Source organism: Monodon monoceros, unplaced genomic scaffold, assembly GCF_005190385.1.
Source record: "Monodon monoceros isolate NGI ecotype Baffin Bay Population unplaced genomic scaffold, NGI_Narwhal_1 Super_Scaffold_2, whole genome shotgun sequence".
Lineage (NCBI taxonomy): Eukaryota > Metazoa > Chordata > Mammalia > Artiodactyla > Monodontidae > Monodon > Monodon monoceros.
Genome location: NW_021703776.1, coordinates 20,058,685 through 20,071,408, shown reverse-complemented (window position 1 = coordinate 20,071,408; position 12,724 = coordinate 20,058,685). Strand labels below are relative to the sequence as shown.

The 12,724-nt window shown below is 40.6% G+C and overlaps 1 protein-coding gene across 5 annotated transcripts in view; it reads left to right on the top strand.

The window, feature by feature from the left end:
- GSAP (gamma-secretase activating protein) overlaps positions 1–12,724 on the top strand; it is a 90,882-nt gene that overhangs the window by 20,599 nt on the left and 57,559 nt on the right. For 4 of the 5 annotated variants that reach the window (XR_003795096.1, XM_029232932.1, XM_029232930.1 and 1 more), the window contains exons 6-8: positions 4,414–4,502; positions 8,603–8,672; positions 9,855–9,904. Coding sequence is in view for 2 of the 5 variants with exons in the window: in XM_029232930.1 (XP_029088763.1) it covers positions 4,414–4,502; positions 8,603–8,672; positions 9,855–9,904 (209 nt within the window). In the remaining 3 variants the exon portion in view is untranslated. Of the gene's footprint in view, positions 1–4,413; positions 4,503–5,987; positions 6,565–8,602; positions 8,673–9,854; positions 9,905–12,724 lie in introns of those variants that run through there. The other variant, XM_029232933.1, reaches the window with a different exon arrangement.

Genomic DNA, 12,724 nt, shown 5'->3' with positions numbered 1-12,724 from the left:
CAGGGAAGCACATTTCTGGCAGAACGAACAGCCAGCGCAAAGGCCCTGAGGCCAGAGTACTTGGTAGACTCACTGTTCAAGGATAGTGAGGTCAATGAGGCTGGAGTGGCATGAACAGCGGCAGAGTGGTGGGAACTGAGGCCAGCGGGAAATGAGGGTAAGGTGCAGACAGATCATGGAGACACTTACGAGGCCTTTTGTTCAGTTAAGATTTCAGAAATCATGTGACCAGAAAGACCTATAGGATCTATTGTAATGATTTGTCCTTTGAACAAATATTTTGCAAATGTTTTGCCTTTTGCAAAGACTTATTTTATCTGTCCCTGAATAACCTGATAAGCCATTTGATTATAAAATGTAGTTTGCCTCAAGGTATTAACACTCTGTTGCTTATAATGAGATTTTCCCATTGCAAATGAGACAAACTGTAACATCTCTCATATGAGCAAGATAGGGTTCCTTGGTCTACATACTTTACAGTAAGGTTTTTGTCAACAGTGCTTCTCTTATTGGCTGAGGCCGTGGCAGACTTAATGTTTTATTTAGAAAATGGCCTTCCATAGGGGCCAGGCTTAGGTGCCCCTTTCACTCTCCCTGGTGGAGTTATGTTTGCCCCAAGGTACAGCAGGTGCTTTGATTTCAGAGCTCTAATAACCAGAGCTTCTTCACAACCAGATTCTACTGGACTCTTCCAACCTTGTTACCGTTTCACAACATGTACCTTCACCTGCATCAGACCAGGTTCTTTCTTTTGCTCACTCTTCATCCTCCCAATGCCTTGCCTATTCCTGTGCTTTAAAAAGATTTTTTTTAAATTCACTTTAAACAAAACAAAACAAAAATGTTCATCCATTTCTCCCCACCCCTTCTCTACCCCCACCTCCTGCAACCACCAGTCCGTTCTCTGTCCTTATAAGCTTGGTTTTGGTTTTGGTTTTGGTTTGGTTTGGTTTTTTTGATTCCACATATAAGAGAGATTATACGGTATTTGTCTTTTATTAAAGTTGACTTACAATGTTCTGTTAGTTTCTGGTATACAGCAAAGTGATTCAGTTATACATAATATGTATTTTTTCAGATTCTTTTCCTTTATACAAGGTTATTACAAGGTATTGAATATAGTTCCCTGTGCTGTACACTAAGACCTTGTTGTTTATCTATTTTATATGTAGTAGCATGTATCTGTTAATCCCAAATTCCTAATTTATCCCTCCCCAACTCCTTCCCCTCTGGTAACCGTAAGTTTGTTTTCTGTCTGTGAGTCTGTTTCTTTTCTGTAAATAAGTTCATTTGTATCATTTTTTTAGATTTCACATATAAGTGATATCATATGTTTGTCTTTCTCTGTCTGACTTACTTCACTTAATACGATAATCTCTGGGTCCAACCATGTTGCTGCAAATGGCGTGATTTCGTTCTTTGTTTGACTTACTTCACTTAGCATAGTACCCTTGAGGTCCATCCATGTTGTCCCTTTTTTTTTTTTTTTTTTTTGCGATATGCGGGCCTCTCACTGTTGTGGCCTCTCCTGTTGCGGAGCACAGGCTCCGGACGCACAGGCTCAGCGGCCATGGCTCACGGGCCCAGCCGCTTCGCGGCATGTGGGATCTTCCCGGACCGGGGCACGAACCCGTGTCCCCTGCATCGGCAGGCAGACTCTCAACCACTGCACCACCAGGGAAGCCCCATGTTGTCCCTTTTGATCCTGCTGCTCTCCTTCCCGTGCCTGGACCTATCTGGCCCTTCAGTGATGCCCTCCCAGTTTCCATTGATAACTGGATTCTCTGAATTCTTGAGACAACTTTAAGTACTTCATGGAATCAGCACATTTTATGGATGAAAATGATTGTAGAAATGATCTGATTCTGTAGTTTTCCACTCTATTTTGTAAAAAAGCACTGGGAATTCCCTGACGGTCCAGTGGTTAGGACTTGGTGCTTTCACTGCCAGGGCCTGGGTTCAGTCCCTGGGCAGGGAACTGAGATCCCGCAGGCCACACATTGGTGCGGCCAAAAACAACAACAAAAGCCCCCAAAGCACTAAGGCCTAGGAAAGCTTCATGATGTGCTGAAAAGTATATATTAGGTTAGTGGCAGATTTTAAACTAGAACCGATGTCTCTAGAATCCTAATCCAGAGTACTAGCTGTTACACTATGGAATCACATGGTATGTTATTGAGAGACATTCTTGTTTGCACAATTACTCTTATCGTTAAACTACTTTTATTAGTTAAGTATCTGGGCTGCCCCAAAGAAGCAAAAAATTAGTGTAGGAAGATGGTTTTTGACCTTGATAATCCTCCCATTTTAAAGGCTAGTGAATTTAGCTGATAACTGGTTATCTCATCTGGGAACAGATTCACTGACAGAAAGGCCAAGTAGAAAAGTGATTCCTTATTTTTCCAATGAGAAGATTCCCTTGCCTGCCCCCCAGAAACCTTTTTTCCCCCAAAAGCTTTTAGGGCAAGAGATGAAACAGTCAAATATCAGCTTCTACTATTTACTATGTTAAACTAGTTATATACACTTAAAACAACATAATAAGGAAAATTACTTTTTTTCTCATTCTCACAGAACATTTTTATTCTATTTTTTTCCACAAGTATCTTTGACACCAATCTCTCTCTTAGAGCCATTTTTTGAGTCATCAAGCAGATTCCCAAAGTACCTCACCTTTACCTTGTCCCAGTTATTAGAAATATAGCCCCTTTGAATTGTGAATGATCGTGTCACTGGATTTTTATTCTAAGCTACAAGTACCCGTCAGCCAAGCAATATGTGTTTTTCATTTGTTCTGTCATCGTGTATTTGTGATCCCGCATAATAACTCACTCACTGCTTTGCTTTTTTAGTAATCTCTAAAAAGGTGTGTTTACAGAGATATCCAGTCCTCAAAATTGTGAGGCAATATCCCAGAAATTGTTTTATATTCTTTACCTTTTTTTTTTTCCTTTTTCTTAACATAAAGCAGTGCTGTTAGGTTACTTTCTTAAATAGTGAAAATAGTGAAAACTGGTACTGATTCAATTCCAGGCTGCTGCACCATCCCCAGATTGTAAATTATTATTCAAAATAAAGTCACCAATTCAGAAAGAGAAAAACAAATATCTCATACTAACGCATATATGTGGAATGTAGAAAAGTGGTACAGGTGAACCGGTTTGCAAGGCAGAAATAGAGACGCAGATGTAGAGAACAAACGTATGGGCACCAAGCGGGGGTGGGGTGGTGAGATGAACCGGGAGAGTGCCATTGACATATATACATGAATATGTATAAAATAGATAACTAATAAGAACCTGTTGTATAAAAATAAATAAAATAAAATTCAAATCAAAAGTAAATGACAATGTGTTGGCTTTCACCAGACTTAAAAATAAAGTTTTATGCATGTGAAAAATAAATAAATAAATAAAGTCACCAAGAAAGCACCTGAGAATATTAGTCGTTATAAGGACTCAAATATAAGGCAACTCCTTTTCTGAGAAGGGAACGTTTGGCCTAAATTTGGATATCCCCATTCTAGCCTGTGTCCAACACTTCCTCCTAATTGCTATGTTTTATGACATTAGCTCAGATGTGGCACTGAGGAAATAAGTGAGTCTTTATGCATGCAACTCTGCAAGCCTTCCCGAGGGAGGCCAAGCCCCTGTCCTAATTGCTGTCAACCGTAACACATTCATGCATCAGAAATATCTTTATATTTTCCTACGCAAACAATATTTGCCACTGTGCTGCAGAATTGCAGTGACACTGAACTGAGTTGTATTTGTTTAGACTTAGAAGCTGAGAGGGCCAGTGAAGTGATAGTAAAATGGCTGAGGAATGGGTAGGAACTTGTTCCTCATTCCGTGTACATTGACTTCTCCTTTATGATATATATATATTTTTAATTAATTTAATTTAATTTTTATTTTTAGCTGTTTTAAGTCTTCGTTGCTGTGCGTGGGCTTTCTCTAGTTGCGGCAAACGAGCTTCTCAGTGCGGTGGCTTCTCTTGTGGAGCACGGGCTCTAGGCGTGCGGGCTTCAGTAGTTGTGGCATGTGGGCTCAGTAGTTGTGGCTTGCGGGCTCTAGAGCACAGGCTCAGTAGTTGTGGCGCACGGGCTTAGTTGCTCCGCGGCATGTGGGATCTTCCCAGACCAGGGCTCGAACCCGTGTCCCCTGCATTGGCAGGCGATTCTTAACCACTGCACCACCAGGGGAGTCCAATGATGTTTTCTTTAAGTTTTAAGAAGTCTCAAAGTTTGGGTTTTAAGAAGTCTCAAAGTCAATTTTAAGACAAATACTTTTGTTTGTGGAGTAGCTAATACAGTAAGTAATACATTTTACATTTCCAAAGTTCAGACCTATGTGGAGGAGATAATTTGTGATATTCTGGACTTTGCTACTAAAAGCGTCCTTTACATTATAGGTTCAAGGTGCTTAACTTTGTTGGTCGAGATCCACCCCATTAACAATGTGAAGGTTCTAAAAGCAGTGGATAGCTATATTTGGGTACAGGTAAGTGAGCATATCTTTATCATTTATCTCATTAATCAAAAAGCATGAAACCTATAGGCAGTGGTGTTACAAAGTGCTTTCACACACATTATCACATTTTCCTCAAAGCAATCCAGTGAATGAGTATGGCTGGAATTAACAGCTCTTCCTTTGCAAACATGAAAATCAAAACTCAAACCTAGCTCTCTGTCTCTATTATATCATGGTTTGTCTAATAGTACTATAATGTTTTTACATGATAAAATATAGAATATCAAAACACATTTAAAGGAAGTTTAAAAATGGTTTATCTAATGTATTCATAGAGTTGACAGATTAAATGCCTATGATTAAATGATATAATTAATCCCTGAATTTATCAACTCTATGAATCGATGCAGAAGCACTGTGCGTATAACACAAGTAGACTAGATATAGTCAATTTTCATTACTTGCACATAGAATTTGCAAATTCTACTACCCACTAAAATTTATTTGTTACCCCAAAATCAATACTCATGGTGCTTTCACAGTCATTTGCAGACATGGGCAAAGCAGTGAAAAAATTTTCACCTGATGCACATGTTCCCAGATGAGGTAGAACAAGGTGACACTGCCTTCTTGATTCATTTCTCAGACTGCAAACAAAGGTTGTTTTCACAGTCAACGTAGTGCCATGTTTTTCACACTCTTTGGCTTTTCTTGGTGATTTCGCTGTTTAAAATGTCCCCCAAGTGTCTTGCTGAAGTGCTGTCTCATGCTCCTAAGTGCAAGAAGGCTGCGCTATTCTTTTCAGAGAACACGTGTGTTAATTAGATAAACTTCATTTAGACATTAGCTTATAGTACTGTTGACTGAGTTCAATGCTAGGGAATCAACAGCATATATGAAATAAAGTGTCTTTTAAATAGGAACACACATTAGACAAAGTTTTGTTTTAATTTGCTGACAAAAATGTTTTAACTAGAGGCTCACACGTTCCTATCCCTGTATTTCCCTTGGGAGCAGTGGTTCAGTTTTCAGTGTTTTTGGTGACTTTATGGAACATAACTGCCACAGAGAACAAGAATCAACTATCCATATTCATGCAGGGTTGATGCACAATTGCCTTGTATAGCCTCTCCCTCCCCCCACCCACTCCCAGCCTCTGGCTGTGGGTCTCCCTCTTGCAGTGTGTGTTGGGAGAGGGGATTGTCTCTCATGTGCCCAGTCGTCCACTGTCAGCCAGTCCTTACAGTGGTGCATTTCGCCACCACTCCTGGCTTCTCTGTGGGCCGCTGCTCCCTGCCAGACAGGGCCTGGTGTGGAGCTCCTAAGCTGCGTTCCCTCCCCCAGGAAGCCACCCTGTTTACGCTGTCATCAGTGCAGGGCTGACTGTGGGACACTTCCCTTTCCTGGCCTGTTACTTTGGTTTCCTTAGCATTTTTATCCAGGGCTGTGTACGCAGTGGAGATATTATTGAAGGATGAGGGCAACTAAAAGGTAATTAGAGTATAGGAAGGAAAAAGTTTTTACAAGTATGTGGTTGCACTACATTGTGAATATATTAAAAATTACTGAATTGTATACTTAATAGTGAAAATTGTGAATAGTGAATGTTGTGTTACGTGCATTTTATCTTAATTTAAAAAAATTAAAAGTACAGGATGCATGATGTCATCTGTAGGCCAAAAGCAAAGTCCCCACCCACATGAAGTAGACCCACACTAATCTTGTGGGCCCATCTCAGTTCCTAGCCCTGCTCCCTGCTCCTCAGGCTTAGGCCTCTGGAGAGAGAAACTCCTCCAAACCTCCATCCATGGCAAATCCCCACCTTCTTCCTCTCTCCCTTCTGCTCTCCTTTAGAGAAACGCTGTTCACTGTCCATGGAGTTTGGTCCTGCCCTGCGATCTCTCTCCTTTTTCTTACCAGAACATCCGTGATGATTTCCAGTAGTACATTTCCCTAAGTCTACATGTGCAGCTTTGACCCCCTTCATGGAGGAACTTCAGCAAGACAGTAGTGAGTGGGGTCTGGATCCCAATCTGGGATCCTTGGAGAGTTCCCCACCAGCATGATTGCATCTTCCAGATAGTTCCATTGGGTAATTACACATTCGTCTACATGCCTGTAGTACATACCTTCCATCGACGAATATTAATAATCAGAGTCTAGCTCGATATTTACAAGATAAATATTTTTCTAATATGATCTAATCTATATAGATTCCTACTCACAATGCAGACAAAACAAAACAAAACCCCACAAGATGTTGCACACTTTTGTAGAGCTCTGTCTGAACCCTGTCTATGTATATTCTCACTTCTAGGCCTTGCTTCAGGGTTGCCTCAAATTAGAAAGAAAAACAACCACCACCTGAATGGAACTTTTAAAATTACATTTTCACTGATTGCCTCACAGAGACCAGGCAAAGGTTTAGAACTGGTCAGCACCTTAGTCCAGGTCACAGTGCTAAGGCAGCAGGGCCTGGCCGCCTCTGTAGACCCAGAGGAGGCCAAATCTGTAGTTTCTCCTTATTTTGAGGCACTGAGTGTTTGCTTTTCCATTATCTATGTGGTGTCACTCATCATTGCTTCTCCTCAACCCCAGTACACAAAGTATCTTTTTTTTTTAAGATTTTTTTTTTTGATGTGGACCATTTTTAAAGTCTTTATTGAATTTGTTACAATATTGCTTCTGTTTTATGTTTTGGTTTTTTGGCCAAGAGGCATGTGGGATCTTAGCTCCCTGGCCAGGGATTTAACCCACACCCCCTGCATTGAAAGGCAAAGTCTTAACCACTGGACTGCCAGAGAAGTCCCCAAAGTATCCTTTTTGATGTGCACAATTTCACAAATCAGCAGATAATAAGGTCTATATTATTCTCGTAGCTGAATTCTGTATTCCTGTCTATTTTACGGTTTTGAGTTTTTTGCTGTGAAGAATGGTATATAGTTAAAGTTTTGTTTTTCTGAAAGGGAAACTTGACTCTAAGCAATTTTAAAAGTTGACCAGTTCTAGGGACTTCCCTGGTGGTCCAGTGGTTAAGGCTCCACCCTTCCACTGCAGGGGGCAGAGGTTCGATCCGTGGTCCGGGAACTAAGATCCCGCATGGTGCAGCCAAAAAATTAAAAATAAATAAATTAATTAATATTTTAAAAAGTTGACAAGTTCTATTTCTAATTTGTCATTATGAAAAGTTAGGACACCAGATAATATATTTTGTCAAAATTTTTCCTACTCTTTAGAGAAGCTGCAGGCTTTAAAACAGGGACATGAAAAGTTATGTTCTTTCAGTATGCTTTAAAGTTTGGAGGGAAAACCCAAAATTCGCCAGTGGATCTTATCTAGTAAGCTGTCTTTCATGTTGCAAAATGAAAGTGCTGATTTATAGTTACCCTTTTGATGATGAAAGAATTAAGTCACTGGAGTTATCCCATGGCCAGTTTTCCCTAATTATCACAGCTGACAGTGTCAGGCCTTGTGTTTCTGGCTGCCTGCTTTGTCCTGTGGGCTGACAAATAAGGGTGGGCACAGAGGAGGAGGCGTCGGGGGGATCAAGCCTTTTCTTCCCAGTGGCAGTCGTTCATGTGCTTTGAGGTAAATCCTCCACCAGTTGCCACACTGTGATTCACTGTCCTTTCCTGGAAAGTCCCTGGTTCTATTTTGCTTTTTCTCTTGGATGTGGGACTTTGGAAGTTGTCACAGAGACAACTCTGTGGCTCTCAAATTAAATACTAGGGTTAGCTGCACAACAAATTATATCGGTCACTCTGTTTTGGTGCGTGTGAAACAGAACTTTCTGTACAAGTGTTACTTACATTGTTTCTGATTGGCTTCAGAATCCCATATTCCAAATAGGAAGCACCATCCCTAGAAATGGCTTACACTTTAGCCTGTCTAAATGAATTGTGTTGGACCTGTGATCAATCCCCTGCTGGAAAACTGAGCTCCTGAAAGCGTTCCCTTTTCTTCCTTGCTTCCATCTGTAATGTGTGTGTGTGAATGTGATTCGCCTAAACTGTTCTGTGGTTCCCAGTCCCTTCTATGGTCTGTGGTAGTACAGTGATCAAACACAACTTTTGAAATAATTGTGTAAGCAAGGTAGTTGCTTATGATTTTGATTAATTTCCTTTTTACAGTTCCTCTACCCACAGGTTGAAAGTCACCCTCTACCAGAGAATCATCTGCTACTGACTTCAGAAGAGAAATGTAAGGGTGTCCCGAGGACTTCATGAACGGTGCATCTCCCAGTGAAGCGTAGGAAGGGCGTGATGAATCTTCTAGCTGTCCACTCGCCAGTGCTGAGGGTCCACTGACCTTTGATGTCCATTGGAGACCTAGGACTCCTGTGGAAGGGCTTTCCTTCTGTTTCTACTTGTTGTTCTCTTAGGCTCTGCCTCCGTATATGATGGGCTCCTGCATATATGGATTTCCAGTTTGGGCATGTGGTAGAATATTTGTAGAACAGTTGTGCAGGTCATTTTTGCCTTCTTTAGTCCATCCTTCTTTAAGATGTCTGTCACAGTGGATAACCATGATTTAAGGAGAGAGGCTTGGATGCACAGAGGGAAAGGCATTAGAAGCTAGAAGAATTCCATGGCAGAACTCGAGGACGCTTAGTAACTTGGTCAAATTCAGATAGAGGCAGATAAGATTGGGACATCCTTTAATGATGATTTTAAGTCGGGGGAAGGGTGGAGAAAGGACAAAATTCACTGGTGTATCTTATCTAGTAAGCTGTCTTTCATGTTATAAGGTGAAAGTGCTGATTTATAATTAGAAGGACAAGTCTGAGGGGTTAGGATTGTGTTCACTTCCTATACTCTTGCCCAATAATCTGTCTCACATTTCTGTAAGAAGAGCCAGCAGAAGGTACATATGGCTGAATCTAAATCACTTACTGAGAAAAATAGACCATCTGCACGTCAATAAAGTGTTCAGAGTTCTGTTAATGACCCCTATAAAAATACCTCCCCCTAATATCTGGCATAATGAGTTTTCTATCTGATGTTTTCATATAAAGAGGTATTGGGTATTTGGAAACTGAAGATAAACCCTGCCAAATGAGCCCTTATTAGCCCTATGTGTAAGACTGATGGTATACGGGAGGGAAATACTTGTTAAGGGAACCCAGGGGAGCAGAAGAGTTAAATGCTTCATGTATGTTGATACTGAGGAGCAGAGTAAATGCTGGACTTGAAACAGACTTAAAGGGAGGGTGGAGAGAGGTAGGTTTTGTTTTGAGCCTTGTGAGATTGCCATCTGTGATAATACTGTTTTTCAGCCAGTCGTTTAATCTGCTTTGCTTTTATAAAAAAATATTCACAACTGTTAGGTGAAAAAAAGTACTCATTTTTCATGAAAGTTAAACTATTGTTTCTTTTTTAAAAGATATTGAACAACTTCATATCCAAGTTACCCAAGAAGATGGAAATAGAGTGGTAAATATTTGAAATTCCTTTCGCTTTAGAGTTTTTTTCCCATAAGGAGTGGCATTTCTAGACTATTAAAGATGGATTGTTATAGAAACATACTACTTTATTTGGTGTCTTTCCAATTATAGACTTGCTGTTGTAACATGTGAAATAATACAAGATACATGAAGGAGTTATCTCCTTTCTATCTACCTCACCCCCCATTCTCAGTCTCCTGACATAACTAATGACAGCCTTGTGTGACCTTTTCCATGCCTTGTACCTTGTTCAAGGTTAGGTGTACAGATACTGCGATTCAGTTGCTTTTACCAAGATAGAATCATAATATAAATATTAATTTGCTGCTTTTGTTTTTGCTTTTTACTTAATATATCAGGGGTATCCGTATAGGTTTCTAAATAGAGAGAGAACTTTTTTCTCTAATTTTTATACATATATACACATACATACACATAATAAATGGGATCATAGGATATATGCTAAGGTTCTATATAGTTCAGTTTTCTTTTCTTTTTTGCTTGTTTTCTACTTCTCCCTTGCCTTTTCACCTCTAACTTTTGTTCACAACCTGGTGTGTATCCTTTCACACTTTTCTCCATACCTATATGTCTCCCATCTCCACCCCTGACACACCCAGGGATTTGTTTATTATTCACTCATTCAACTTTGTGGAATTACCTACAAGCACCCTAGAGCAGCTCAGTTCATTGTCTTTAGAAGTACAAATAGTCCCTGGCATGGATGTGCACAGTTTTGTCACCGTTCTCCCATGGATGGATATTCACTTGATTGCCTTTTTTCCCCCTTTTATTTGTTTGCATTACAAATTGTCTCAAATGTTTTTAGCTTTACATGTTTGGTACACGTGTTTCTTTGGGTTAAATCCTCAGGGATGGATAAGTGGGTTGACAGTTATATGCATTTAATAAACTTCAACAGATTTTGCCAGATTGCTTTCCAAAAAACTTGTAACACTTCGGTTTTGCAAGCAAAGTATGAAAGTACCCTTTCCCTCTATCCACACCAGTAATCGATGTATTTGCCTTTTTAAAAATCCAGTTTGATGCGTTTAAGTAGATATCATTATTATTCGAGGTTGTGTTTCCCTTAATATTGATGAGGTTGAGCATCTGCTCTGCTTATTGGCTATGTGAATTTGTTTTTCTGGGAATTGCTTAGTTATATCCTTGTCTATTTTTTCCTGGGTTGCCTTTTTCTTGACAGTTTGTGTGAGACCTTAATATATTATTGATATTAAAATGATTTCCTTCAATATTTAAATAGTCTGCATCTACATAGTCTTTCTCTGATTTTAATTTTAAATTATGTGAACAAAATTGAAATGGGAGATGGCATTTTTTAATTATGTATCTATGATTGAAAGCGTCAAATCAAGAGGCCTGGCTGGAAAATGACCAGAAAGTATGTGGCTGGAGCTCTGGGCCACTAGTGGCTGAGTGGATGGCAGGGCAAAGACAAGGCCAGTTGTCAGAAAAGGGTCAGGCCAGAGAGGAAAGGCCAAGGTGCAGAATCCCAAAGCCAGCAATGAGAATTTAGAGGAGAGAGTTAAATAAACACGTTGGGGTCAGGAAGTGGAAATGGACACAGACAGAGGACTGGCTGGTTAGAAGAGGGGTTGGGAGCCATGAGAGACACTGCAGAGAGAGTGAGGCCAGGAGGCACCTGTCAGAAGCCCAGGAAGGATTCTCCTGGCCAAGCAATACAGTCTCAGCACTCCCTCATCCACATGTGCCCTTCTGTGAGGCACTTCTGCCCTCCTTCTTTTTTTTTTTTTTTTTTTTTGCGGTACGCAGGCCTCTCACTGTTGTGGCCTCTCCCGTTGCGGAGTGCAGGCTCAGCGGCCATGGCTCATGGGCCCAGCCGCTCCGTGGCATGTGGGATCCTCTCGGACCGGGGCACGAACCCGCGTCCCCTGCATCGGCAGGCGGGCTCTCAACCACTGTGCCACCAGGGAAGCCCCCTGCCCTCATTCTTAAAGGCTTAAATGACAGCTTCATAAAGCCATGTGCGGGTCTGCATAATCATCACAACATCCCTACACATTAAAGGTGGTATTATAATTATCCCCATGTTTACAGGGAACACGACAACCTAGACTCACAGAGGTGAGGAAACTCTAGAGAGGGACAGAACTGCTATGTGAACCTGGTTGCCATGTTCCGATGATCATGTTCTTGCTAGTGTAGGCCTTTATATGAGAGTTCCCAAATCTACCCTAACCTAAACGATTTCAGAAAAATGGAAACAAGATGGGTTCCCCAAAGTTAAGAGTCAGATAGGTGCTGTACTCTTGGATCTTTTTCCAGCAAATTTGATGGAACTAGGCAAACAAGAAATAGAGGTGTATGATTCTGCATGCCCTGTCCTCCCCTGAGTTCCTAGTTAGCCTCACTGGAGAAATCCCATTTAGGATTAGAGAGGTTGAAGTATGACTATGGACCATTCTGATGTTCTCTTTTTTCCTTATTTCTTCTACATCAACTTGTCTTCATTATTTACTCATCTGTCCCAATATAGATCACCTTTGCTTGATGAGCAGTTTTGAGGAAAGTGAGTTCTAAATTCCTTGTATTACACTTATCATTTCCTTGGCAATTTACCCTTGCATACCCTATTTCATTTTCCTTCTTTTGAGAAGTATTCCTTGAGTACTTCTACATGCTAGAAACAATCAAGCCATTGAGAATGTAAAGGTGTTGTAGAAGAGTGCATACTCATTGGGGTAGACTTATAACATTAATTAAAATGTAATTGTAATAGAAGCATGCCAAAGCACCATAAGAGTACAGAGATGGGGAGCTTTGC